This window comes from Huiozyma naganishii, chromosome 1 (genome assembly GCF_000348985.1).
Source record: "Huiozyma naganishii CBS 8797 chromosome 1, complete genome".
NCBI classification, from domain to species: domain Eukaryota; kingdom Fungi; phylum Ascomycota; class Saccharomycetes; order Saccharomycetales; family Saccharomycetaceae; genus Huiozyma; species Huiozyma naganishii.
Genome location: NC_035922.1, coordinates 471,437 through 498,330, shown reverse-complemented (window position 1 = coordinate 498,330; position 26,894 = coordinate 471,437). Strand labels below are relative to the sequence as shown.

Here is a 26,894-nt window from a genome sequence, read left to right as displayed (position 1 = left end):
CAATACGAATTAATCCGTTCCACGATAGTTTTCCCCTGTTTCATCTTCTTGAATCAGTGGCACCGAGCTATCCTTTGATACTCTATATTGATTGGAGAAGTCCTGACTTACGGCGGCAAGCATAGGACCGTTATTCCTTTTCAGATCTAGAGAAGCTTTAGCAATCTTCATCCTTTTCAAAATTCTTCTCTTTTGTAGGACAACTGGCAAATACGGAATGTAGCCGTATTTTTCCTCCACAATCAGGATGTTCAATACAAGAATAAAGACCAGCCAATATACGTTGTAACTGATGACAGAACCATATGTGGCACTATTGGTCCATCCAAATATCGCCGTTAGAAGCATCCAACCCCCATCATTTTCACCGTTACAACAGTTGACGTGCCAAACGGATTTGGATATGTCATATGAACCGGGTCCATTTCCCACCTCAGTCATGTCCTGGCCGTTGCAATTGTTAACATAACCTTGTAGTTCTAGTTGCCACACACCCTTCGAGAATAGGCCAGAAGAAATCAGGTACAGGAAACAGGTGGTGACGACCAAACATATTTTCAAAGACAGAGAGCTTGAGTATTTGTAGAAGTAGTAGCCGAATATACCGCTCAATGCCACCGCTAAAAGCATAGATAGTGGAATCGAGGTCAAAGGCTGGTCAATACCAACACCTCCAATAAACACAACAGCTTCCAACCCTTCTCTAAGAGCAGTGACAAATGGCAGAATGAAAAAGGCATATCTTCCACTGAATGACATCGTTTTATCCGCTTGACCCCGCAACATGTTCCCGCTTTCAGAGTAAATGATTGAGCCCAGTTTTACTCTGAACTTTTCTCTCAGTTTCCCCATCCTCAAAAAGAACAGTCCCATAACTGATATTATAAGAGATGCGACAATACTCAATATCCCCTCATAGTAATGCTCACTTAGCTGCCATAGATCTGAACCTATGTGATAAAATACAGCAATAAAGGCACCCCCTATGACCAAACATAGAAGCAGTCCAAGGACACCACCTGATAGGATCTGTAACTTCAACCTGTTATACTTCTTCAAGTTGTCGTCCTTGGGCGAAACGGCTGTTTGGTGTTCAGAGTCCCACCCCGCATCAGGGAAATCAAACATTTCCTCCTCCTCTTCCAAAGTCAATCCGCTGGGGAGCATCGGATCTGTCTCAGGGGAGACGGATTCACCAGGTGATAGTGCCAGTGTCGGGTCCGTATGGGTAGGAGAACCCTGATTTTCATCCTCTTTACCAACGGAAAGCCCTTGCCTAACGATAGTCAATAGAATAGAGATGATCACTACAATTTCCAGAGATTCCCTCAGAAAGATAAAGAATATCTGAAAAGAAAAATAGTCTTCGAAAGTCATGGTACCACCAGTTCCTGATCACCTTCTAACAGCTATCCAAAGGTCAGACTTGTGATCCCACATTCCAACTTCACCGGAAGATAATAATCGATATTAAAATATGAAAAAAAAGTGCACCAGGTATTTGCACCCACTTTGCTGGATAGTGGATCTGAGACGATATGGCAACGCAACCACGATCCATCAAGAGATGAGCATAGTATATTATGAGGGCAGAATACTTATTTGCCCAGTGTATTGGGTGATGTTACTGTGCATTTTTACTTATCAGATTTATTACTTTACAGTTACATACTACCAATGAAGGTTGCTATAAAACCCTCCGCCTATGCTTGTGACTAATATTATTTTCACTCAAATGCTTTCGCACCCTTTGGAATGGCAAAGCCTTCAGCAGCGAAAAACTTCCTTGTACAGAAGTAATAGTTGAACCAGGTTTGATCCTTGTCCGGTTGACAAATACACTTATTTTGCAGTCTAACATCTTCTTCGACTGGGCAAGAATGGAAATCAGGGTGGTAAAAACCGATACCGTCGAAGAAGTGGATCTCGGATTTATCCAAGAACAACGATGCCGCAATAGAATGGACGGGCGCATCACCCCATCTTTCGTAAAAGAAGCCACCAGAGCGGTCCAAATAATCGAAATACTCTCTGTAAGCCTCAGATCTGTAGAAATCTAGAGATGCAATTTCGAAATTCGTCCAGAAATGACACATGTTGTACGTTTCTCCCTTGTCGTCAGAAACGAAATCCAGTAGATTGTTCTTTGGAATGTACTGTGGGTTCTTTTCAGCAAATTCCGAGATAGTTTTCCACAAAGTTGGGATGGTCGCCTCGTACTCACTGACGGACAGAATAAACCCATACTTCTTTTTGTTCACCTTCATGAACTTGAAAATATCATATTGTATGTCACAGTACAGCTTAATGTCTGTGTCGACTCTCCAGTAAAACTCGTACTCGTCCAGTAGTTTGCTTTGGGAGAAAAACCCAGATTGGTAACGACACATGTGTCTGTAAGGAACTGACCCGCCGTATGGGACGTCCTTCTTACTCAATTCCTCTCTGGCTTTGTCGAATTTCTCCCGATCAATGAAATCTGGGATAGACCAGTGCTCATCAGGGATCAATCCGTACTTGGTTTTCCCAGATACCAGTGCACTGGTGACTCTTTTGAATTCATCGGTGAACGGCTGGTCATTTAGGAATACCCAGTCATAGTGGTATCTCCCGTTGAATCGATCTTCGACGTGTCTGATCGAGTAAACCAACTGCCATAGATCGCTGTTCCTTGCCAGAGTGACCATTGCTGCTTTCACGGTGACTCCATCGTCTTCTGGATGGAAAACACCTTGCGATTGATCCGTGAATGGCATTATGTAACTGGCGCCCAGTGTATCTCTGGCAATTGTAGTTCTCTCAATGCCATTTTTCACCGCTTTCTCACTCCTGCCGGTGCTATTGGATGGTGTGTGAAATAAAAACATCACTGTCAAGACAATGATTAGACCGGCAAATGAAAGTCTGATTCCCTTCTGGTACTTCTTGACAAACAGAGCGGACTTTGGCGTGAGCCTTTTCCTGTGATCAGACCCCATGATATTAACAGATAAAGATGCTTGGAGTCGTGCGGGGACGTAGAATTGATGCAATTGACCTTAATGGCGCCTCACAGCATACAGAATCACGTCAGTCCACAGCACTGAACTATTTCACTTTGCGATAGTCGACGCGATCTTTTCTTCTTTTTTTTTCCGCTCGAAATTTGAACGAAAACAGCAAAAGAGGTTAAAATATCGATGGAGGTGACTACAATGTATCACGTAACGCTCGTTCCATAGGAGGCCCCATGATATACTATGGCTGAAGATCTCAATAGATTGGTACGAGAAGCATGTTCATTAGACGGTGAAATAGCGTCCGGCAGGACGTTAGAAGATATTGTCTCTTCTTACGAGGATGGTCCCACTTTAAGTAGTCAGATTACAGATCCTGCGAACGCAGGGGACTTTCGGCTTAACTTTATTTCCACTCACGAGCAGTACTGTACTGTCAACGGAATAAAAGTTCGTGTTTGCCACAATCTTAGCACAGCCAACGGTAAAACACTTTCTATATTTATTCATGGACTTGGCGGTTCTTTGGACCAGTTTTTCCCACTACTCAAGTTACTGGACTTATCTGAGAAGTATTTTGTAGCTATCGATCTGCCAGGGTTTGGGAAAAGCGATGAGCACACAGATTACCCCATGATACAGGTAGTAAAGCATATTGATGCAGTAATTTCTGAACTACTGAACGAAGCTCGCCTGGCGTTTGACACAGTTCGTTTAATTGGTCATTCTATGGGGTGCTACCTTACTTTACACTTTATGACCCTTTTCTCCAAAAAATACAGAATTGGGAAAGTGGTGCTACTGGCTCCCCCTAAACCCGAAATGATAGAACTGAACAAGGATAAAAGGCTTGTCCAAGTTGCCCTTAATGTTCTGTTTAGAGTTCCATGGGTCTTTTCATATTACAGAACATGGTTTGATCAAAGAAAGGGACTACAAAGTTCAGGTATTCAACAATTTTTTCGCCAGAGTGAATCGGAAGATTCGATTACATCACATTATTGGAAGTTATTTCAGTTTTCTAACAATGTCCAAATCAAAAGCAGGACAATAGTAGGCTACTTACTCGGATGGGAACCTTTGAATTGGGAGGAGATTAGGAAGACAATAGTTTTCAATGATGTTTCCATCTACATTTTCTCTGGAGAGATGGATAAAGTCACCCCGATCGATAGTTGTAAGACTGTAAGAGATGCTTTCGGAAAAGATTGCAAGGTCGACTTTATTCAACTGCCAAATTGTGCACATAACATATGCTTTGATTCCCCAGAACAATCCACTAAAGCCTTTTTAGACTCGAACGTTACTGAATAGGGAGTAGTGAAATGGTATAAAATGCATGTATTGAATAGATAATATATTGTCATAAGCATATATATTCGTGTCCATATGTTTCGGCTATTATGAAGGGGAGTGGGGATGATGCAATAAATGTATATGCCAAAATGTCTAAAAAATGCAACCCCTTCAAAGCGAGTGTTTTAGAATGAGTAGATTTTGGGAGAAATTGCAGCTAGCTTCCCAAGTAGCTATTTTCACCGATGTTTCTCCTCAAATCGCTGCACCGCAAAGATCTCACCCTTGCAACAATACTGTGAGTTAAGCGGTTAATTCTCTTCTCCGCATCCTTGGGTAAGCCTTCTTCCGCCTTCGCAACAGAATTATAGTTTTCGTCCATACGGAGCCTGATAACTAGCGAGATATGATTACGGGACATCCTAGATAGTTTGTATGATGTTGGCCGTTCGCTCTTCAAGACTGTTAACCTGAAATTCATTTCTCCTTGTTCTTCATTTTTGAAGCCATATTTGATACAGAAAACATTGGAAATTTCCGTGATATCAGGGTCTCTCGAAGAGAACTTCGCAGGATGTAACCGGTCTGATTTAATATTGAAGATATTCTCAATGGTAGACTGATCCATCTTTGACAATTCATCTAGGATAAGTAGCGTTATTATGTCATTGAATGTACCTCTGCACGCCCAGGCAAAATTTCTATTCATCCCAGATTTCACAAAGCTCAAGTTCATTCTCTGTTCCTGTAGCTGGCCCAGCGTATCTGTGGTTGAAAACACCTCATTGAGTTTAACCAGCAAGAAAGCTCTGACCATGGACTGTCGACACCAGACGATGCCGTCCATTTTGATAGTTTCCAGTGCGTGCATATGTTTTCCCGAACAAATATATTGGAAAATGTCCTCACCATCCAACTTCTTCAACTCCAGATTCTTATTGTTCCCGTTTTTAATCTCCCTCATCTTCGTATGTCCATCGATAGGTTGAGGATAGTCACCCCAATTTACGGAATTTGATGACACCCAATGATTTGGATTGATACCGCTAATGGAATTTCCAGAAGAGGAACGTCTTTTGTAATTTTTAGAATTTTGAAATTGGTCAAGCTGCTCGTAGTTCTTGCTAGAATCAGTGGCGTATACAACATCCAAGACATCCTCCAAGCACGCCGAGTTCATCACGGCCGACTCTTTGACTGCTGGTAAGACCAGCGATCTAAACCTTTTATGATGGGGCTTCTTTTCCAGTATTTGGAAGTCTTGAAATAAGACCAGATTGGATAAGTTTAGTTCTGTAAGATTTGGGCAGTGCTTCAATAAGTGTAGAATATATCCAAGTGGTAAATCCCGGTAGAGAGCATGTTTCAACAGGAACTTATTTGTGTACGGATGGTTCGTCTTGAAAGGTTGGTTTTCGCAAAACCTGACCTGAGACACACTGGCCATTCTACGATGGTTGGCCAACAGATTGGAGTCACTTCCAACGTTCTTATCATTTTTTTCCGTCTTGTTTTCGGATCCCAGTAACTGAGTGTTGTTCTTGATTTTTCTTTTACCTCTAGTTGCCATTTTGAACCTTTGCCATTTAGAAGTATCGTTTTTAGACCTCAATCTTTGTTTTTCCAATCCTGCAGCACACCTTCCCTTTTTATCATCTTCTATGGTGTTTTCATTGATCACAGAAGAAGACTGTGGGTTAGTTGAGGCAGTATGGGAACTGAAGCTAGAATTCAAAGAGATATGTGACCCATTTTGGAATGACGACATGATACTACTGGTTATGGAACTCACTGAACTGTTGGAGCGTGCCCTGTTGGAATTCCCAAGAGAAACATTAGCAGTACTACTGTTTGTTTCATTAGTTGTTGTGGTCAAGCTACACGAGGCTGAATGGATGGAAGATGAGCGAGAGACAACTTTTTTCAAATTGTAGCTGTTCAAGACAGGTGAGCTGTACAGCGGGTCGTTTCTGTGTCTCCAATCTCTCCAGCCTGCATAGGCGATATCCTTCAATGGTTCAGGGGCTGAAGCCGGACGAGACTCCGATGCGGAACCATTTGGAAGTTGTGGATCCGGACCTGGAACAATTGCAGATGAAGTAGTTCCACTGGTTTCACCTGTGCGAAAAGCAACAAGTCTATCTGGTATAGAGATAAAACTATTTCTTTGAACTGCAGTTGAAGGTTCACAATTCTCGACGTTGAAAATGAGCCCATTTTTCAGATGAGATAGATCAAGGACTCTAACATATGCCCCGTTTTCCGGATGCAACCTAATGGATGTGACAAACTGAGCAACACGGTAGGTAGATCTGAAGTAAGGTTCTCTGTACAGGACCACCTTAGCAGCCTCATAAAACTTCTTGTTCAGATAAAGACAGCAAAGCACGGGTAAAATATCTACCACCTCATCATTATTTTTCTTGTCTAACTTAACACCCTCTTCATCATCACAAACGGACGTGTCTATGTAGAATATGATTCTTGAAAGAAGTTCCACTGGTAGATCGTTGATATCAGCGAATTTTTCGTCAAAGATGATTCTATCCACCTCCAGATCTAGATCCCCTATGCGACTTTTATCTCCAGATACAAAATTGTTGCTAGTGCCGTTGTAGTAACTATGCGATTTTGACGAAAATATGGAGAAGGAATCACTAGACCCGTGTTCGTACAACTTCCCAATCAGTTTCTTCGAAGAGGATGATATCAAAGACTTATATTTCCTCTTGATTAACGACGTTCTCGAAGTATTTGTGCCAATTGTTGCATTATCTGGGATGGACTCGTTATCCTCATTGCTTGCAACTTGGCCCAACTTGTTCGCTGAAGGTCTTTTATACATTGACCCCTTTGCGGCCCCAGTGCCTGTCACAGTAGTAGCAGTCTTTGAATGAGATGTGTCCCCGTATAGATTTTGATATACTGAAGTTCCATACCGAGAGTAATTATTCCCCACTATGTTTATATTTTGCAGGCGTGATCCTGTCATAGTTGATATGAACACTTCACTTCGACCGCTTCTGAAGGTAAGATGGATTCAACTCAATCGATGATATTTTCTTCTGACACTCCTGCAAGACAAAACTTGTCAAAAAGTCGATCTAAAGACGGGGGGAATAAAGGATTGCAACAGTCGGCTAGTTATATAAACTCCTACCCAGATAGCGAAAAGATTTCAGCTTATCTTTCCCTTCCTTGAATTGAAGGTATCGAATGATCCGAAAGGGAAAGCAACTTCCCTCTAAAACAATGATAGGCCCAAAAAAATAGGGACTACGAGAAAATAGACGGAGTGGAATATTCACAGCGCGGGGGGGGTGGAGGAGGAGCTTCAAATGAGGACGGAAACGTACCCTATCCCCGCCTGATTGTTTTGACCAAGTGGGGGTGGGGAGAGTTTAACGGACCGCAGAAAGTTCCCCTCACCGACACGAGTCTGTGCCAAGCTGTTCTAGAAGAGGTAACAAACGCCTGCGAAGTTGCGTGACATTTCCCTGCAGCTCGATACGGAACTTGTTCTGTATTTCCTCTTGTGGTAAAAAGGAAGGGAGAGGGTGGTTGTTAGCGGTGTTCTCGCACTATCTTCTCCATCCCTGTCTCTCACTCACTCTGTATTCTACAGGGAGCAGGGGGTACAAGTGTGTCTCTACGATTGTCTAGCTTCTCTCATACCCTGAATTCCCCTTCAATTGAGGTGCTTGACCAGTGCCAGATATCTGTATGCATCCAGCACTCATTGCTCTCGGGACAGAACCAAATATCGTTCTGGACGAATACTGTCAGACGTCGAGACACCCAAAATACAACGATACGATTGCCTATTGCGGGTTGTACGACAGTTTCTGTGTGTTTCTTGCGGTGAGGAGCGTATTGCTGCCCCGCCTCTTTTTTTCCCCTGGGTTTCCTTTCTTTTTCTTCCTCTCTGTTTTGTACGTATCTCTTAGCGTTCTTCTCCTTGGTACAGAGACCTACACTCAAAAAGTAAGTTGAAGAGTTCTTCTGTTTCTTCAAGGGTGGTAGTTTTACATTTCTTACAATACTGATACAAAATGGAAAATATACACGAAAAAGTGCGCCGCCAATAGCACTCTTTCAAGCTGGGATCTTACTAGGGGTTACCATTACGTCCTGGTCATCCTCCATCGAGGACTCGTCATCGACAAACTTCAAGATTGTCCCCTCGTTGATTAAATGCCATACATTCAAGTAGGAATACTCTTGAATACAGTTGTTCAATTGCAACATCGTGAAACCCCTCGATCTAACAGTCTTGACAATAGTGTCGTACGATAGAGTGCCTCTGTTTTCTAGTGTGTCTTGTGACATCCTCTTGATGAGGTTGTAGATTCTGGTGGTTGGGTTCTGGTCCTCTCTGGTCTTGGTGTTGTCCTGGTATAGGGACTCTTTGGACACTCTAACCAATCTTAGAGCCTCCTCCACGTCTTCTACCTCCACACGATTAACCAATCTCAATTTTGCCAGCGCTTGGGCCAGTCTGATTATACCAAGTAACGTTCTGGGAGTAGCTTGACCGAATGAAAATTTGGAGTCCAACTCTCTCTTGGAGTCTTGTCTCAACCTGATGTACGCCTGTGTAACATATTCGTTGACCTCTTGTGTCATAATCGGCCTCTTTGCCTTAGCAAAGGCTATGTATTCCCTCATACGAGATGGCTCAATCGGTTCGAAAGTCAAGTCTGGTTGTCTATTATGCATGTGGACGTAGGCAACATGCTCCGCCAATTTGGAGTCGTTATCCACATTGGGGGTATCCAATAACAAAAATAGAATATCGAATCTTGAGAGTAATGCAGCAGGTAGATTGATATTGTCCAGCGGTGACAGTCTAGGGTTGTATCTACCGTATAGTGGATTGGCAGCTGCCAAAATTGAGGTTCTCGCATTGAGACTCGTGTTAATACCAGCCTTCGAAATAGATATCGTTTGCTGTTCCATCACCTCATGAATTGCAGTCCTGTCGTTTTCATCCATCTTGTCAAATTCATCAATGCAACAGATACCGTTATCAGCCAGCACAAGCGCACCACCTTCCAGGATCATTTCATCCGTGACAGGATCTTTCATCACGGCAGCGGTCAACCCAACACCGGACGAACCTTTACCCGTGGTGTACACCCCTCTTGGTGATATCTTACAAATGGCCTTCAACAGTTGCGATTTGGCAACACCGGGGTCACCCATCAAACAGACGTTAATGTCCCCTCTAATCTTCATACCATCGCCGACCTTTTTGTCGACACCGCTAACCAACAATAAAAGCAAAGCCTTTTTCACGTCCAAGTTCCCGTAAATTTCAGGAGCAATAGATTGCGCTAGTCTGTTGTAGACATTCCCCTGAGCAACAATGGACATAACACGAGATTCCATCTCTGGATCCATCTTAAAGGCGGAGAATTTCTTCTTATGTTGGCGCACATATTGCGTCTCCAAGTAAGTTTCAGTTAAAAGACCCGCTCTTAATGCCTTGAACCCAGTGTATGGGGAGGGCAAGAAAATACCACTCACGTCAACTATGTCACCAGGCGATAGTGATCTCACGAGTGCACCATTCACATGTATAGTCAAAGACCTTGGGATGTGGCCCACGGGCACCTGCTGGGACAATTCCTGTATTTTACACTCTTGGAAGGCATTGAATTTGGAGGCCCTTGTACTCATGAATAGCTGGCCCTTTGTTTGGTTCTCCTGACATTCCCTGGAGGTACATTCCGCCAATGGTGTGAATGTACGCGAGGTGACCTCTTGAAACACTTCATAACCACATTGGTCACACGTATACGCGATTACATCGACAGCTGGTTTGACGTCGGATACTCTAGTGATGATACCTCTAACAGTGATCAGTTGGCCTAGGAAGTCACCCTTGATTTGTCTAACAGAGAGTGGCTTCGACATCTGAACCTTTTTCGCTGCACTTCTATAACGGTATGCACCTTGTGTGGTCAACGGTTTAAAGTACAAGAAATAACGTCTAGTTAAGACAGCTGGGAACAGCTCAACCTCCTCTTCAGCCAGTTCTCTCAAAGCTTCGGATCCCTGTGTACCAGCATTGGAATCCGTCTGGATTTCTTGACGAATCTCATTAGTTCTGTCGGCAACTAGCCTCTGATTCCGCAATCTTCTTTGATTCAGAATGACATCCAGTACATCATCTTTGTTATCAATTTCTTTTGTTGGCAACGGCTTAATTTCGTCAATAGCCTGGGAGAATAATTCAATGTAATGATTCGTGTTCTCTTGGATATTCCGAACCAGGTCAATTTTTTGGCCACCGTCTAAAAATTTCTCATCCTGAAATTGCAAGATATCGTCCAACTCAATAGTGATAATATCTAAGTCTCTGTTGACCATTTTTTGTAAAAGTCTCATATATTTGGGACCTTGACCAATACCGTCCATTTCAACGTTTCCGTCTGCATCTACCATAGCCTCATCCTCTTCAGCAACTATGTCTTCATCTCTGGACACGGCCTCGGTTTTAAAATGCTGCAAGAAATCTTTCACGTTTTGAGAGATCGCTGTGTAATCTACAGGGAGCTGCAGTGACGGCAGGATGTTACTCATTATTGTTTATCGGTGAATATATATATCCCTCCACGTTTTGACCCGTTCTGATTGCGAAATGGAAAGAATGTATACCAACTGACCGAGTCTATCAACAGTCAAGAACGTTGCAATATCAAATGTAGTTCTTGAATCAAAGGTCTACTTTATTTTAATATTTTTTCAATCTCTTCACGTTGTTCATATATTACCCCTTTGGGAAAAATAAAAGCTTCCCAATTTAAGGTAGCATTTTGTACGGTAATTACTTAATCACGTGAATGTCCGTTCAATTGCAAAGAAGGATTGCACCAAGTATATGTCCTTGGCAATATCTTTGAAACAGCGAAACTCCAGGGTGGCAAATTATCGCTCTTTTGTTTGAAGGCAAGGGATATTAAACGAGCTTGTTTGGACACGTTATGACCCAAAAGACAAATACCAATATAGTATCTCCGTTAGGACAAGAAGCCCAAAAAAATAACGAGGTTTACGAGAGTTTTGCTGTTTTGCACCTCGATTGCAATTTCCTTCAAGTTCAATATGTAAAAACATCATAGAAGCTGCCCAATTTACTCGCGCCTGGTAGAATAATATGCACGGGGCATATAATGTGAAACATATTTTTCTTAATTGAAGGATGACCAATTTTTTGTTCTTCAGCTCAGCAAGTGGGAATTTACAATGAGTTTTCTAAACGACACAGGCAACAGAGGTATACTTACACCTAAATTTGTATTTCGTTGCTTTGCGGCACACGTTCCAGATGTTCATATTTACCATAGTAACCAGCTTTACCCCAGCAATAGTTTTTTTTGGCCCTACATTTTATCCCGTTGTCATGGAAACGCCAAAAAAGGTAATAGGTTTTCATCTTAGTAAAGCAAGTCTATCTTTTCTTTTTCTCGTTTTGATTTCTTATATATTGATGGCATCGAAGACTGTGGATTTCTGTAAAAGAACCCGTCTGGATGAAGATGAGCTGCTGAAGATATATTTGCTACCGTATTCGCAAGTAACTTTCATCAGACCGCTGCCTTTACCGCCATACTTCAAAAACTTTCAATTGAACAATAGCAATTTGTTTCCACCTATGTCGACTTTATATAACCGTCTGTTCTTTAAACTTTCACAAAATAGCAAGCAAGTACCAGGGAGACTCAAACAAATATACAGCGCCTACCTAGTGTGTGGTTTAGCATTACCATTTGCTTGCCCTGCGTACAACTCATATCGATATTATCAAAATCGTATTTGCCAGGAGCAGCAATTTTCCACTAGTTATTCTTTATAACGTTAGGCTCTGCTCAACCTTTCTTCTAGCAAAGTGATGCAAACAACAACAAAAAATATGCCGTTCTGTCTTTATTTCCTTAGCGCAATATAAACTTTATATAACTTTATGCAAAATACACGATATTACTCTCTATTTCTCTCCTCGTTTCCCCAATCCTTCCAAATATCATACGGCGTCTTGCAAAGATCGATGTTGTAAAGTTTATGGAACACGTTATCGCAGTAATATATTATGTGTGCGGGTAGAAAATTCATCGATATCTCAAAAAGGGATTTCTTCATTACGAAATACATCATTCCGTACATGTAGAGTGGTAATATCAGGAACATCAATTCGTTACCCCCAAAGATTGGAATATTCATTTGGTTACCAGATTTCTTGAAAATGTAGTAGAGCAAATTCTCGTGTAAAATGCTGCCCAACGAGGCGGTCGGCTGTGTGTGTACGCTCATAATCAGTATACAGCTAAGCATAAGAAACATCATCCAAAGAAATCTCCTTTTGGTGGTAAGCGAATTCTCCAGTATCGTGAGATGGTTGGCTGTAATGAATATATTAATCATGGATACCCAGCTCAGTTCACCAAAATTGAACAGTGAGTACAATATTCTTTGATATTGTCCCCGATGGAAAACAAGATCGTAATTGTATAGCGTTTTCGCTCCATCCACTATCCCAGTTGAAGTTACGACTGAGACCGCCACACTTCCGAGGACCCATGACTTGGTTATTATTGGAAGATCACCAAATATATTAAAGATTATCGCATCCATTTAATAGCAACTGATTCACTTTGAGTTGTCCGCTTGGTAGCTACCGAACACTTCCTCTCTATCGCTTCCTCTCTACCATTTTAAGGTAAAAGCTAAGATATACGTGTAAATTAGGATTATCAATTTTTTTTCGAACTTTTAATTTCAACTTTACATACTAACGATAGAAGTGTCACAAACAGTATCAAGCACAGGCATGGCACTGGTCTAAGGGAGTAAAAATAAGAGTGTTCTAAGAGAATATAATGTTACAAAGGATTATGATATGGTGTCAGAAATAAATAGTGTCCATTTGTTTACATGGGAGGAGAGTTATTAGATATGACAGGCCCTGCGTAGAGAGCCCCTATTCCACGTCGTGCACGGATATTTTCAGCTTAGCCTGTATTATTTGAGACACTTGGGCATCGGTAGTTATCTCTTCTGCATCTCCTTCTGCTAATTTCACATGTAACTTGAATTTGATCCCATCGACTCTGGGTGCAATCTTATCACGAAGCTCGTTAAAAGTAACGTCGTTGTTCAACATTAGAGCAAAGATATCATTGTTGTAGTAGAATTTGATTTTCGTAGGTTTGGAGGTTGCTAATGGTGCACTTGGTTGTCTTGATCTGTCCGTTAGAGGGGGGGATATCGAAAGTTTGGAAGTCTTATCGTATAAGTTGCCCAGATCCTCCTTCGTCAAAGTATTGTCTGCATTGGAACCGTCTTGTACGCTACCGCCATCAACGCCACTTCCCTTTCGGAAATCTCCAATTACAGCAGTTGTACCATCTTTAGACATTCTGGTATCTATCTTCTCGGGCACCTTTTCAGTCGCGGCCTCTTCGTGATCATACCCATTTTTTCTCAGCATGAATAATTTCCGAACGGTCACAAACCCGGCTATGTAGGGAGGCAATCTGATCAACTCTTTGATGTAAACATTCAGGTCTTCTTTCCTCTTTTTAGTAATGGTGTCTGTCACGTACGGTACCGGTCCTGGAATAAACGGGATGATACGCTTCGTCCACTGTCCTGTCTTATCTCTCAGTTTACCTGATTCCGAAGGGAAGTTGTCCAACAGTTGAACTTGCAAATCGTAAAAATCTTGGTAATAACGTTTCAGTTTCCTAGTTTTCCCGGAAGACAGCTCACATGTGACTGCAAACCAATATTTTTCGTCCTCCAGGTCGAAGAAGTCGACTGACGCATCGATGACTCTATCCCCCCGTTCAGACGGGTTCTTTACTTGGAACGGTTTCGTAGACGTGCGAAGTTCTGTCTGTTGTTCTCGTCTTCTCAATTCCTCGTCCTCGTCGTTTTCATTAAGGGAAGGTTCGTTGTAGTAATCATGTTCGTATCCTATTTGGCCTAGAGCTATGTTACTGGCTTTGTACTTGGCGACGTTCGCCTTCCATTCCTGGATGGTTGGTAAGTTGACAGACTTGATGTCTTCCATCACATCGTTTCCCGTCGCATAGCCAGTCCCGATGTCAATAATGCTGACGAACCCAACGGGCACCAAACCGGGACCTCCTAGTCGTCCAATCGGTTTTGCGATAAACCATTCAAAATTATGATGCGCACAAATAAACAAGTTCTCACCAACATAAGAAGTCAATTCATCGGATTTTTCTGCTTTGAAATCGTACAAGACAATTGCGTAAAGCGACCCCATTTTGTTGCCCTCCATGTCTGTCGACCTGCTCGACAAGGGTCTTCTATCCGAGCTCAAGGGGTGTCCCCCGTACGGGACGATGGGTGTGCTGCTATTCAGTGAGTGTCTTGTTTTATCAAACACCTCGAAATGACTTCTCGGAACAAGCCCTCGTTTCCCAGTAGACGGATTCGAAGCCTCAAACCACTTATCGTTTTCATATGCCACGTAGAAAAACTCTCCCTCGTCAAAAGACATCTCCTTTGCAGAAGTCGCCCTGTATTTCTGTAGTGCCTTAATAACCTTCTCTGGTGAATTTAAATCCTTCGAATGCGACAATCGAGAGCTGCTCCTGCTCTTAGAGGGCGAGACCTTGCGTGCGGACGCACCCATAGCTGGCTCAGAGGCATTGCGTATCGGCACAGTTTTCATGTGCTTCACGATGTTGGCTCCATCTGGTGATTTTGTCGGTGTAGATATGTCAGCAGAGGTTATCCTACCTTTAGACCCGTGCCCGTCCTTTCTGGGCAATATAAAATTCTTCAGCATTTAGTCTTGTTCTGCCAGCTGGCCTATTCTTAGAGATGAACTCTACACAGTGTTTTGATCTTCTTCCCAAACACTAATCCACAATGTCAAGCTGCCAAGCAGATTTGACAAATGATACTTTTTTTTATTCTTGCTCGTCCAGCCAAGAACTTTACTCTCTAATAGTGCGTTGTCTATCCGGTTCCCTAGCGTTTCCTCAAGCACGATCAACGTCTAATGGGAGGAAAAGTCAAAAGGATGATGGGTCTGTTATTCAGTGAAAAATGCAGGAACCGCAACGCCACGCAACGCCTGGTTTCTCCCTCTACGAAGACTCAAGAATAGCGATGTATCCACTCCTATGAATAATTCTAAAAAAAAAAAAGAAACCCATAACAATATCAGAAACTGTCCATTTTCGCGTCGTTTCGCGTCGCGACTCACCCCAATTTTCACAGGGTAACGGGCGATGGGGTCTGACACCATGGACTGCAGTGCTTGGCGTTGGCGTTGGCATTGGCATTGCAAGATTGTCCAGGGCACTGTGTCCTTTGTTATATAGAGCGTTGACTGTTCCGTCTCCCCACTTCAAATAATGAGCGCTGGGTCATCCTGTAGCTAGTACGGTGTCTTCCCGGGAATGTAGGAGTTAAGATACAATCAGTATCCTTGCAACCCTTGTTCCAATTCTTTCGTCGGTGTATCCTATCAGTACATATCCAGTTGTTCCTCCGACATGCTGTATTTTATCCACGTGGGCAGACAATTTTCAACAATCAGATTATCGTATGCTGAAAAAACACCTGGCGTGCACTTCCCGTCACAACGGCGGGAGCCCATGGGTGACGAGGGACAGTTTGTGTACGGGAAGTGGTGGTATGCCACGTCTCTGAACCAGTGGATCTGTGACTTATCCGCGAATAAGGCGAGTGCCAATGACCTCACTGGCGCATCCCCCCACCTCTCGTAGTAAAACCCACCTTGCTTTTCTAGATGGTCCATATACTTTTCGTAAGGTTCAGACCTTAGGAAATCCAAGTCGACTATCTCGAAGTTGGTCCAGAAGTGACACGTGGAGTACCCGTCCGTCATGTTAAAATTTTCCGGCTTTTGCAAGTTCTCCTTGATCCATTCGAATGCACCGTTACGGTTCAAGTAATGTGGATTTTCCTTGACAAAACCCAAGGTAACGTTCCACAATGATCGCACAGATTGTGGACTGTCGTAGAGACTTAGTGTGAATCCGTATATTTTCTGGTTTTCCTCCATGAACTGGAAGATATCGTAATCGATATCACAGTAGAAGTTGACATTAGGCTCGATTCTCCACACGTACTTGTAGTTGTTCAACACATCCTGGTGGTAGAACTTTGACGAGTAAAACCTACACATGTTGTGGTAGGATATTTTTTTTGCGTACTGAACGGAGTCCCTATCCAACTGGTTCATATTTTCTTTGTATTTCTTCATGTCAATGTCCTCTGGTACATCCCAGTCCTCGCTGTCAATCTTAGCAAAATGAACAACACGATCCACGGGTAACATTGAGGTAATCCTATTTTTAAACTCATCTGTGAAATATTCTTCATTCATCAACGTGTATGGGTATGCAAACTTGGCATTAAACTTCTCCTCCAATTGTTGAATAGTCCCCACAATAGCATCCACGTCTTTGTTCTGCACCAGGGCCATGATGGTGGCGTTCCCCTTACCTGCCACGGGGTCATTTTCCCGAATCAGCCCACCGACCTTCGGTTCAGTTATAGGTTCATCGAGTAGCTTCTTGTAAATCTCCGTGTTTTCCAAGAGTAAAGCGTTGGACGCGTTGGCCGCCTCTGCCCCACTAATGGCGTAGAGAGGTCTCTCCAATTTGTTTATCAAATTGTCGTCTTCAAATGGCATCGACGTTTGTTCGATCTCTGAATCTTCTAGCTTTTTTATTTCATCCTCGCTGCTCGTAAGTTGTGATTCCTGGTAATGAATTAGTGCCTCGTCAACCTTAGCGTCCCCAGTAGTGCTGTTTGAGTGCTGCCCCATATTGCTCTCCTCGAGTTGCACATTTTCCTTCCCGCTACCTTCGGGCGTCGTCTCATCCTTAACAGCGGTATCACCCTCTTTGTTCGCGTCAGACCCTGCGGAGTCCCCATACGAAGCGAGTTTCTCCCCAACGTACGAGATGGCTCCGTTATAATGAGTCCTTGCGGTCTCCAATGCATCAGACTGCCCGCCGGAGTACTGCGTGACAATACAAAATGTCGTGATCAGTGCCGCTAGCAAAGTGACACTGAATACAATGGTCTTCAGACGCATTCGTCTGAACCCGGCGAAAAGAATTCTCATCACCGTGTCCCCAATTTACCTTAAATATCTTGCTTTGCAAATGACAAAAATAAACCTGACTCTATCTCTTTCCCCAGAATAGAAGCAGCCCTCGAGCAACACACACCGCACAGCCGTTTCAGTAAAGGATCCGGATTAAAGAGAGACTTCCAAGGTACGTTCAACATCGTATATATTAATATACTTACACACATATATGCACGTTATATATATGATTTTCCTGATTACTTCATGCAGCATTTTCAACTTTTCTCTTTTTTTCTTTTATTTCCCCTTTTGAACAGTTACCCGAATCTTAACGCCTTTTTGCCATTTTTTTTTTCCAGTGAAAGATTCCAAAATTCGGCTAGTGAGTGGATTTGGGCCATTGGGGGCGGTAGACGGAAGTAGGAGTGGCTTTAGCTTCTGGTGTGCGTGAAGGACGGTGATTGACAGGGGAAGTGGAAGCTTGACGGTCACTTTACCAGTGTGAGATTGCGGTGTGTGTGTGTGTTTGGGGCCGTGGTCTTTTGCGTTTTGTGTTTAAACGTGCTTTCTCGATAGAATTATAAAATAATACAGAAGAAGTTGCATGTCCTCTCAGAATTCACAGCAGCAGCAGCAGCAGAGGGGTCAACAAAGACAACAGCAGAATGCTGGACAGTCTCAAGCCCAGGCCCAGGCTCAGGCCCAGGCGCAGAGCAGGCCCGCGGGCCAGTTCTCTGCACAGGACTTGAACAGGATTGTTCTCGAATATCTGAATAAGAAGGGCTACCATCGGACAGAAGCCATGTTGAGGGCAGAGAGTGGGCGGACTGCTACTCAGCCCAGCAAGGATTCACCCGGTACTGCGAAGAACGGGAAAGTACCTGAGTTGACCACTGAGCCGCCGATGCCTGGTAAGGGTGCCAAGCCGGTTTCCAACCCAGCCGGTTACAGCAGCGGGTCGAAGCGAGATGCCGATGGTGGTCTTGTTTCGAAACAACTGGAGAGTATGAACACCCCTGAAAACTATATACGAGCGTTCACCCTTTTGAAAAACTGGGTTAACACTTCTTTGGAGATCTACCAGTCCGAACTGAGGTATATCATGTACCCAATCTTCATATACCTGTTTTTGGATCTGGTCAAGAAGGATGTCATTGTGGCGCGACGGTTTTTTGACAAGTTTTCCGGCGAGTTCAAAGTGCTGCATGGGTCCGAGATCAACAGGCTGTTCAGTGTGAATTCCGTGGACCACATCAGGGAAAACGAAATCGCAAGCGCTTTTGAGTCTAACAGGTACAGAATCACCATTTCGAGAACTGTGTTTGGTTTGCTGTTGTATTTCCTAAACGAAAACGAATCCATGGGGGGGGCACTGGTCATCAGTATCTTCAACGAACATATACAGCCCAATGTAGTGACTACATTGGAGTCGAAGGATAAGTTATCTGATGGGATTGAGATATTGACTGATGGGGAGAAGGGGAAGAATGCAGATCTGGAGCTAAACTCTGCGCCAGTCAAGCTGGGGCCCTTCCCTCAAGATGAGGATTTTGTGAAAGAGGTTGAGACGGAGTTGAAGATTAAGGATGACCAAGAGGCGGCAGCACAAGGTGTGAGTGAGTCAAATGATTCTGGCGAGACGGCGAAACCCACTTTGGTACAAGAGTTCAAGAAAATGAACAACCAACCTGTAGACACAGAGTCCAACAGTAAAGATGAAAAGAGTACAGAGAGGAGCGTTGGACCCGAGGGTGGAGAAACTCCTAAGGCGGAAAAACCGGTCACGAGCGATACCAACAAGTTTGCGGAGGATATTATAATAAAACAAGAGCAGCAAAAACCAGTACAAGTTGAAGGGGAGATCAAAGTGACAGAATTGCCCGGGTCGATGGAATCCCCACCCAGAGAAATCTTACCACTACCGCCCAAGACAACTTATGATATCAAGTTAGAGATCCAAAAAGTGAAGGAGTCCAGAGACGCCATAAAGATGGATAACTTGCAACTGGCACTTCCCACGGTGTGCATGTACACATTCCACAACACGAACCGAGATATGACGTCGCTTGAGTTCAGCGACGACTCTCGTCTTGCAGCGGCCGGGTTTCAAGACAGTTACATCAAGTTGTGGTCGCTCGACGGGTCATCACTTATCAGCAACAAGATCCCATCTTACAAGCGGAAGGAGATGGAGACGACGGATCCAGCAACAAGCACACTGATAGGACACAGTGGGAGCGTGTACTCTACTAGTTTTAGTCCTGACAGTAGGTTCTTACTGTCCGGTTCTGAGGACAAGACCGTGCGGCTTTGGTCTCTGGACACGCATACTGCACTGGTCAGTTACAAGGGCCACAACCACCCTGTATGGGATGTGAAGTTCTCCCCCTTGGGCCACTACTTCGCGACCGCGTCGCACGATCAAACGGCGAGGCTGTGGTCGTGCGATCACATCTACCCTCTACGTATCTTTGCAGGCCACTTGAGTGACGTCGACACCGTGTCCTTCCACCCTAACGGTTGCTACGTGTTCACAGGGTCCAGCGACAAGACGTGCCGAATGTGGGATATCAGTACTGGTGATTCTGTGCGGTATTTTTGGGTCCACACGGCGCCGATCCTTTCCACTGTGGTGACACCGGATGGGAGATGGTTATGCACTGGGAGCGACGACGGGCTGATCAATCTATGGGATATTGGTACTGGGAAGCGTATCAAGCAGATGCGTGGTCATGGGAAAAACGCTGTCCACTCGCTGACGTTGAACAAAGAGGGGAACGTGCTGCTGAGTGGTGGTGCGGACCACTCTGTCCGTGTATGGGATCTGAAGAAGGCGACTAACGAGCCCGGGTTGGAACCTGAGCAGCCGTTCATCGGCCACATTGGGGACGTCACTGCATCGATCAATCAGGATGTGAAGGATTTCGGGAGACGGCGCACGATCATCCCGACGACGGACTTGCTCTCGTCGTTCTACACCAAGCAGACGCCCGTTTTCAAAGTCAAGTTCACGAGAAACAATCTGGCGCTTTCGGGGGGGCCCTTCAGAGAAGTATAGAGAAGATGTATATATATGTATATGCAGTGTGTATGTGTAATTGATAGTAATCCGTTAGTGAACATAGCAGCCGCACATGTTTATTTACCCAGGAAAATAAAAAAAGTATATTACAGATGGGACGTGTATAGCTAGCTTCTCTCTACGATGGAGCAAACCAACGATGGAAGCTATGCAGGGGATGATGGACACTCCCGAGACCGGTGACATCAACAACACCAAGCGATCCCGGAAGAATCGGCGCGCGGGTCTTGAAAATGCGGTGAGTTCTGGTTCTTTGGCGAAACTACCGTCTCGAAAGCGGGGCAAGTCCAAAGGTAGAAAGCGAGAAACGGGCAGTTCATCGTCCGAGTTTGGTGGGGTCAGTAGAGTACAACTGGGGGATGCCAGTGATGTGCCGCTGAGACCCAACACTGAGGTCACTGCTGTAACTTTACCCAGATCTGCTAGCCGACTGGGGGATGAGATCGATAAATTGGACGGGTCCTTTGCATCGATGCACACGACGGACACCACCACCACAGGCCAGAGAGTCCCGCACAGTGGCGGCCGCCACGGATCGAACAGGAATGAGGATGCGAGTCCCTGGACCGGGATAGATACTTTAGACGATGTCCGGCGGCTTGCACAGCAGACCAAGAGCGAGACGCATTTCCAGTCCGATTTCGAGGACCGGTTGCTGGAGACACGGCGCGACCATGTACAACTACTGAGTATAATGCGGGAGCGTACGGAACATCTCGCGGAGTACCGCACTGCCGAAACGGCCCCACCACCACCACCTCGGGGACCACAAGAAAGAGGACACCCCTCCGACTTTGTTAGTCATAGCGATAGCCATGGCGACCACGGTGGGGCCACGTACGTCAAGAACTACGCGGACACGCTGGAGAGCATCCCGACTCTGCGGGCCTCCGAGAACCGGTACATCGACAGAATAGAGGCCACGATTAGGGGAGTGCAGAGTGCCCCACACCTGTGATGACGTCACCCGCCGCTGCGCCGGATAGAGGAAGCCCTGGTGTTTGGGTGTTTTTTGGAGCCGTGCTTTTTTTTAACGCCGCCGGGGGGGCTCACGTGGCTGTTGCTGTTAGAGGAAGCCGCGGTTTTTTTGGGTCCCCCGCGTTTCTCACTCTGTACGGCGCGGTGTCCGCTTGTGTTGTCTGTTCTGCGCTGCGCTCTGTGTGGGCTCTGAGGGCGGCCGGGCGGTGTTATAACCTGCGAGACAGAGACACACTGCCGCCGCCCCTTTTCACGCAAGCGCCGGAGAGGAAAAGGGGGCCCGCTGTTTATACCGCTGAGGTGACCTCTGCCCTGTTCCGTTTTACCCTGTCAAAGGCTGCGCTCTGGGCGTGGGCCGTCTCTCGCGACGCTGGGCAGAGAGCTTCACGGTCCCTTCTCCCAACGAGTCCCCCTGTGCCCCTTTGTTACGTGTCCATTTCGCTCAATTGGACTCGCACGCTTTCTTATAAAAAAGATTCTGTTGCATCTCTTACCTCAGCTTTCCCGATTTCATTCTGCCAATTCCTGTTCAATTGAGGTCTTTACTCTCCTTCTTTTTACGAGGGTACAGCCACACCCATCAACACCCGCAACACTCTGCACGATGTCCTCTTTCAGTCTAGCCACCGAATTGCCAGCTTGGTCTAAGTTGCAAAAACTTTACGATGCTCAAGGTAAGACCTTGTCCGTCAAGAAGGAGTTCGAACAGGACTCTCAACGTTTCAACAAGTTGAGCAAGACCTTCACCAACTTCGACGGGTCCAAGATCCTGTTCGACTTCTCCAAGAACTTGGTCAACGACGAAGTGTTGGCTGCTTTGATCGAGTTGGCCAAAGAGGCCAACGTCACCAGTCTAAGAGACGCCATGTTCGCTGGTGAACACATCAACACCACAGAAGACCGTGCCGTGTACCACGTCGCCTTGAGAAACAGAGCTGACAAGGTCATGAAGGTCGACGGTACCAACGTCGCCCCAGAGGTCGACTCCGTCCTGGCCCACATGAAGGAGTTCTCCGAGCAAGTGCGTTCCGGTGCCTGGACCGGTTACACGGGGAAGAAGATCACCGACGTCGTCAACATCGGTATCGGTGGTTCCGACCTGGGCCCAGTCATGGTCACCGAGGCATTGAAGCACTACGCCGGTGTCCTGGACGTCCACTTCGTCTCCAACATCGACGGTACCCACTTGGCAGAGGTCTTGAAGGTCGTCAACCCAGAAACCACCCTTTTCTTGGTCGCTTCCAAGACTTTCACCACCGCGGAAACCATCACGAACGCCAACTCTGCCAAGACCTGGTTCCTGAACACCGTCAAGGATGAAAAGCACATCGCCAAGCATTTCGCCGCGTTGTCCACCAACGAGGAGGCCGTCGCCGCCTTCGGGATCGACACCAAGAACATGTTCGGTTTCGAGAACTGGGTCGGTGGCCGTTACTCCGTCTGGTCCGCCATCGGGTTGTCCGTCGCCCTCTACGTCGGTTTCGAGAACTTCGAGAACTTCTTGAAGGGTGCCGAGGCTGTCGACAAGCACTTCTGCGAGACCCCATTGGAGGAGAACATCCCATTGCTAGGTGGTCTGTTGTCCGTCTGGTACAACAACTTCTTCGGTGCCCAGACCCACTTGGTCGCCCCATTCGACCAGTACTTGCACAGATTCCCAGCCTACTTGCAACAGCTGTCCATGGAGTCCAACGGTAAGTCCGTCACCAGAGGCAACGTCTTTGCCAACTACTCCACTGGGTCCATCCTGTTCGGTGAGCCAGCCACCAACGCCCAGCACTCCTTCTTCCAATTGGTCCACCAAGGTACCAAGCTGATCCCAGCCGACTTCATCTTGGCCGCCCAATCCCACAACCCTCTAGCTGACAACCTCCACCAAAAGATGTTGGCCTCAAACTTCTTCGCCCAGGCGGAAGCCCTGATGGTCGGTAAGGACGAGAACCAGGTCAAGGCCGAAGGTGCCACTGGCGGCTTGGTCCCACACAAGATCTTCTCCGGGAACAGACCAACCACCTCCATCTTGGCCCAAAAGATCACCCCAGCAACCCTAGGTTCCTTGATCGCCTACTACGAGCACGTCACCTTCACCGAAGGTGCCGTCTGGAACATCAACTCCTTCGACCAATGGGGTGTCGAACTAGGTAAGGTCCTAGCCAAGGTCATCGGTAAGGAATTGGACGACAAGTCCGCCGTCGCTACCCACGACGAATCCACCAACGGTTTGATCAACCAGTTCAAGCAATGGATGTAAGTTGGATAACCCTTCCCCCCCGCTCCCCCTTCTCTAACCGGATATGCACACAAGCTCTCTCGACAAACCCTTTTTGTTGTCGTTTTATGCTTGTCTTTCTTTCCGACGATGATCTCTTACGAATAAGTCTTTTTTGTTATAAACGTGGGAAGAGGTTCGCTTGAAGCCCCTCCCATTTCTATATACGTTTGTGTATGTGTATGTATTATTACGCGTGCACCTTCCGGATACTACTTACGGTACCGATAAAGACTTGGTCCCCTCAAATACAAAAAAAAAATGTTGAAGTAGTCGGCTCTCGACTTTGCCAATGTTTAAAGCTCTTTTTGCGTCATGATATTTTTCAACGTTAGTTTTTTTTGCATCGACGTGAGCTATACATAAGCGCGTGTACGCGTTTGTCTGAGAATATACACCGAGACAAATACACTAGACACAAGGTACCGTCGCTTACCCCCCCCCATACCTCTTTGTGCAAAGACTGGTCATGACTGCTGATGAACCCGGAATCTCTACTATCTCAGAAGACCTACAGACGCGGTACGCGTACTGGAAGAAAAACACCAAGCTACTGTACGACTACCTCAACACAAACACGGCGAAATGGCCATCACTGACATGCCAGTTCTTCCCTGACGTCGATGCAAACACTGACACGCACCGGATCCTGCTCTCCTCGTACACTTCCTGCCAGTTGCCAGAGGACGAAAACGTTTACGTGGCCAGCATATCCACGCTCGCACACCTCGATTGGGCATCGTTGAACAACTTCGACATGGACGAGATGGAATTTAAGCCAGACCGCACCACCAAGTTCCCACCGAAAAACCTAGCCACAAACGTGTCCATCACTTTCCCGAGGGGCGACTGCAACAGGGCGCGATACATGCCCCAGAACCCGGACGTCATCGCTGCGGCATCCTCCAACGGTGCAGTCTACGTGTTCAACAGGACCAAGCACGGCACGAGGCGAATTCAAAAACACGCAGCATCTGACGCTGAACAGGACTACGGCCCCTATGAGGCGCGATTCTACAATGAGGAGACGGACGAAGCTAGGCGTACGCCAGTGGATAACGAGGCAGTTTCGCTCGCTTGGAACCACCACAGGGAGGGGACGCTTGCTGTTGCGTACTCCCACGGTGCCGTCAAAGTGTGGGACCTACAGAGATTCAATGTCGACAATACCACGATCAGCGAGACCGAGTGGGAATGCTCCAATTTCGACAGCAGAGGCGTCAATGATGTCAGCTGGATGTCGCAACATGATAGCATTTTAGCAGCGTGCGGAGAGAGATCCGACAGTTTGGCACTGTTCGACACAAGGGCACAGAACGCTGTGGCTAAGATACGAAACCAGTTCAAAAGTGAGGGCATAAATGCTTGCAAATTCAACTGGGAGAATAATTTGCTACTAGCGTCCACAGACTCTACGGGGAGGACGAACCTCTGGGATGTTAGGAAACTGTCTGCGGAACCGATTGTACATTTCGATCATGGTGGGTCCGTCTCCACATTGGAATGGAATCCACATGATCACAGTGTACTTGCTACAGCAGGACAAAGTGATGGGCTTATAAAGATATGGGATACATCCCTGGAGATAGAAGATAAGACTATATTTGTGCACTCCGGGCACATGTTGGGAGTCAACGACATAGCATGGGACCTCCATGACCCCTGGCTCATGTGCAGTGTATCCAACGACAACTCAGTGCACGTCTGGAAACCTGCAGCCAACTTGGTCCAGCGTTGTACGTCACCATAACGCGTACACATGTGGCGCTGGTAGCCGTCTTTAAAAGTGAAAAAATGCATTACTTTAAGTAGATAGATAAATACCCCATATCATCTGGAAAAGCCCAATCTATCTCACCTTAGTACATCAGGTAATTTGACATTGTGTAAACCGGACAGCTTCGGTTCTAGTTCAAGTCTGCGATTAAAGGTTGCAAAATTATATGATATATTCTTGTGCCCGAGTGGAGCACGGCCTTCAGGATTCCAATCAGGGTCAAAAAATATACTCTTGCTACTCAATTCCTTACTATCATCGTCAATGGCGGTTTTTTCTGGTGTACCTTCTTTGGTAACCCGTTTGTTGGAACTTTCGTTCCTGGTTTTAGACTTCGATGGCTTCTCGACTTTATCTTAATTTACAGGAAAAATCTTGTTAGTAAAAAAGGGTTCTCCTACAGTATAGGTTTCACTTCCAGATCAAGGGGGTAAAAACTATTTCCTCCATATATCCTGTGCTATTACATACAACTTGATGACATTTGTGGTCAGAATGGCTAACTGGTACCTCATTTTCTTGTCTTGAAATATCAGGTCAGACGCCGCCTTCTAAAAACTTCACTTTTAATGTAAAAAAATAAAAGTAGCACGGTACCTTCAGACAGTTACATGCACACGATGAATCCAGTATCTTTCTTGTTCTTTTGAGATAAATACCTGATTTAACCTGGATGTCACAGGAACCTGTCCAATCGCACCCAAAGGCCAATGATTTGGCACCTCCAGACGGAATTGAACCTGATTTTAGTGGAGTTCCAACTCAGGCACTGGATGCAGTAAGAATGCGAGTGGCACAATTAACTCATTCATTGCGCCGCGTAAGGGATGATCTCAGTAAATCAGAACTGCCCCAGTGGTACTCGCTTCAGGCACAACTGAACGTGACACTTTCTCAGCTGATGTCCGTCACGTCGACGCTAGAGCATTATTACGAAACCCTCGATTCGACGGTGATATATCCATTACCGAACTTTCCCACAACATCACACGAAAATCTCCTCACCACTCTGCTCAGAAAGAAATTTCCCCCTGATGTAGAGGAGTGGATCAAAGTGTCCAAGGAAACATTTGATATTCCATCTAATACTTTATCTTCAGAAGAGACTCGCAAGATTTTGCAAAACGACATTAACATAACGAAGTGGGCCCTGGGGATTTTTGCAGAACAGTTCGAGAAACAGAACTTCAAAGAAAATAACGATGATAATATGATAATAGACAGTCAGGAAAGTAGTATCAATAACTATAAACCAAGTAGGCCATTTGAGGCCGATGATATACTCAAATACATGTACTGCGGTCAAATACCGACCACTTCGTCCGACGATGTAAATCAATAAAGGATATTGATCTGCACCGTTGGTTTCGTGAGAATACAGTGTA

General features: G+C 45.5%; 15 protein-coding genes across 15 annotated transcripts; 7 read left to right on the top strand and 8 right to left on the bottom strand.

Annotated features, from left to right (window-relative positions):
- Window positions 1-9: 9 nt before the first annotated feature.
- Window positions 10-1,377, bottom strand: FTH1 (Fth1p; the record flags this gene model as incomplete). Its single annotated transcript, XM_022608096.1, has 1 exon — window positions 10-1,377. One exon carries the CDS (start codon window positions 1,375-1,377, stop codon window positions 10-12), a length of 1,368 nt encoding a protein of 455 aa, XP_022462305.1.
- Window positions 1,378-1,727: 350 nt separating this feature from the next.
- KTR3 (mannosyltransferase KTR3) lies at window positions 1,728-2,978 on the bottom strand (the record flags this gene model as incomplete). The annotated part of the gene is made up of 1 exon (XM_022608085.1): window positions 1,728-2,978. The coding sequence occupies one exon, from the start codon at window positions 2,976-2,978 to the stop codon at window positions 1,728-1,730; it is 1,251 nt and encodes a 416-aa protein (XP_022462304.1).
- Window positions 2,979-3,239: 261 nt separating this feature from the next.
- Window positions 3,240-4,310, top strand: LDH1 (triacylglycerol lipase; the record flags this gene model as incomplete). Its single annotated transcript, XM_022608074.1, has 1 exon — window positions 3,240-4,310. The coding sequence occupies one exon, from the start codon at window positions 3,240-3,242 to the stop codon at window positions 4,308-4,310; it is 1,071 nt and encodes a 356-aa protein (XP_022462303.1).
- Window positions 4,311-4,509: 199 nt separating this feature from the next.
- COS111 (Cos111p) lies at window positions 4,510-7,284 on the bottom strand (the record flags this gene model as incomplete). Its single annotated transcript, XM_022608063.1, has 1 exon — window positions 4,510-7,284. The coding sequence occupies one exon, from the start codon at window positions 7,282-7,284 to the stop codon at window positions 4,510-4,512; it is 2,775 nt and encodes a 924-aa protein (XP_022462302.1).
- A 1,103-nt stretch (window positions 7,285-8,387) lies between these two features.
- Window positions 8,388-10,880, bottom strand: MCM7 (DNA replication licensing factor MCM7; the record flags this gene model as incomplete). Its single annotated transcript, XM_022608052.1, has 1 exon — window positions 8,388-10,880. One exon carries the CDS (start codon window positions 10,878-10,880, stop codon window positions 8,388-8,390), a length of 2,493 nt encoding a protein of 830 aa, XP_022462301.1.
- A 745-nt stretch (window positions 10,881-11,625) lies between these two features.
- Window positions 11,626-12,153, top strand: KNAG0A03740 (uncharacterized protein; the record flags this gene model as incomplete). Its single annotated transcript, XM_022608041.1, has 1 exon — window positions 11,626-12,153. One exon carries the CDS (start codon window positions 11,626-11,628, stop codon window positions 12,151-12,153), a length of 528 nt encoding a protein of 175 aa, XP_022462300.1.
- Window positions 12,154-12,278: 125 nt separating this feature from the next.
- Window positions 12,279-12,929, bottom strand: DER1 (derlin; the record flags this gene model as incomplete). The annotated part of the gene is made up of 1 exon (XM_022608030.1): window positions 12,279-12,929. The coding sequence occupies one exon, from the start codon at window positions 12,927-12,929 to the stop codon at window positions 12,279-12,281; it is 651 nt and encodes a 216-aa protein (XP_022462299.1).
- Window positions 12,930-13,275: 346 nt separating this feature from the next.
- On the bottom strand, window positions 13,276-15,117 carry BEM1 (phosphatidylinositol-3-phosphate-binding protein BEM1; the record flags this gene model as incomplete). Its single annotated transcript, XM_022608019.1, has 1 exon — window positions 13,276-15,117. The coding sequence occupies one exon, from the start codon at window positions 15,115-15,117 to the stop codon at window positions 13,276-13,278; it is 1,842 nt and encodes a 613-aa protein (XP_022462298.1).
- A 687-nt stretch (window positions 15,118-15,804) lies between these two features.
- KTR4 (putative mannosyltransferase) lies at window positions 15,805-17,436 on the bottom strand (the record flags this gene model as incomplete). Its single annotated transcript, XM_022608008.1, has 1 exon — window positions 15,805-17,436. The coding sequence occupies one exon, from the start codon at window positions 17,434-17,436 to the stop codon at window positions 15,805-15,807; it is 1,632 nt and encodes a 543-aa protein (XP_022462297.1).
- Window positions 17,437-18,007: 571 nt separating this feature from the next.
- Window positions 18,008-20,461, top strand: TAF5 (chromatin modification protein; the record flags this gene model as incomplete). Its single annotated transcript, XM_022607996.1, has 1 exon — window positions 18,008-20,461. One exon carries the CDS (start codon window positions 18,008-18,010, stop codon window positions 20,459-20,461), a length of 2,454 nt encoding a protein of 817 aa, XP_022462296.1.
- Window positions 20,462-20,624: 163 nt separating this feature from the next.
- Window positions 20,625-21,443, top strand: KNAG0A03685 (uncharacterized protein; the record flags this gene model as incomplete). Its single annotated transcript, XM_022607985.1, has 1 exon — window positions 20,625-21,443. One exon carries the CDS (start codon window positions 20,625-20,627, stop codon window positions 21,441-21,443), a length of 819 nt encoding a protein of 272 aa, XP_022462295.1.
- Window positions 21,444-22,067: 624 nt separating this feature from the next.
- On the top strand, window positions 22,068-23,714 carry PGI1 (glucose-6-phosphate isomerase; the record flags this gene model as incomplete). Its single annotated transcript, XM_022607974.1, has 1 exon — window positions 22,068-23,714. The coding sequence occupies one exon, from the start codon at window positions 22,068-22,070 to the stop codon at window positions 23,712-23,714; it is 1,647 nt and encodes a 548-aa protein (XP_022462294.1).
- Window positions 23,715-24,201: 487 nt separating this feature from the next.
- MSI1 (Msi1p) lies at window positions 24,202-25,482 on the top strand (the record flags this gene model as incomplete). The annotated part of the gene is made up of 1 exon (XM_022607963.1): window positions 24,202-25,482. One exon carries the CDS (start codon window positions 24,202-24,204, stop codon window positions 25,480-25,482), a length of 1,281 nt encoding a protein of 426 aa, XP_022462293.1.
- A 104-nt stretch (window positions 25,483-25,586) lies between these two features.
- On the bottom strand, window positions 25,587-25,993 carry AIM4 (Aim4p; the record flags this gene model as incomplete). The annotated part of the gene is made up of 2 exons (XM_022607952.1): window positions 25,587-25,864; window positions 25,981-25,993. The coding sequence occupies 2 exons, from the start codon at window positions 25,991-25,993 to the stop codon at window positions 25,587-25,589; spliced, it is 291 nt and encodes a 96-aa protein (XP_022462292.1).
- A 189-nt stretch (window positions 25,994-26,182) lies between these two features.
- MED8 (RNA polymerase II mediator complex subunit MED8) lies at window positions 26,183-26,851 on the top strand (the record flags this gene model as incomplete). Its single annotated transcript, XM_022607941.1, has 1 exon — window positions 26,183-26,851. One exon carries the CDS (start codon window positions 26,183-26,185, stop codon window positions 26,849-26,851), a length of 669 nt encoding a protein of 222 aa, XP_022462291.1.
- Between the last annotated feature and the right edge of the window lie 43 nt (window positions 26,852-26,894).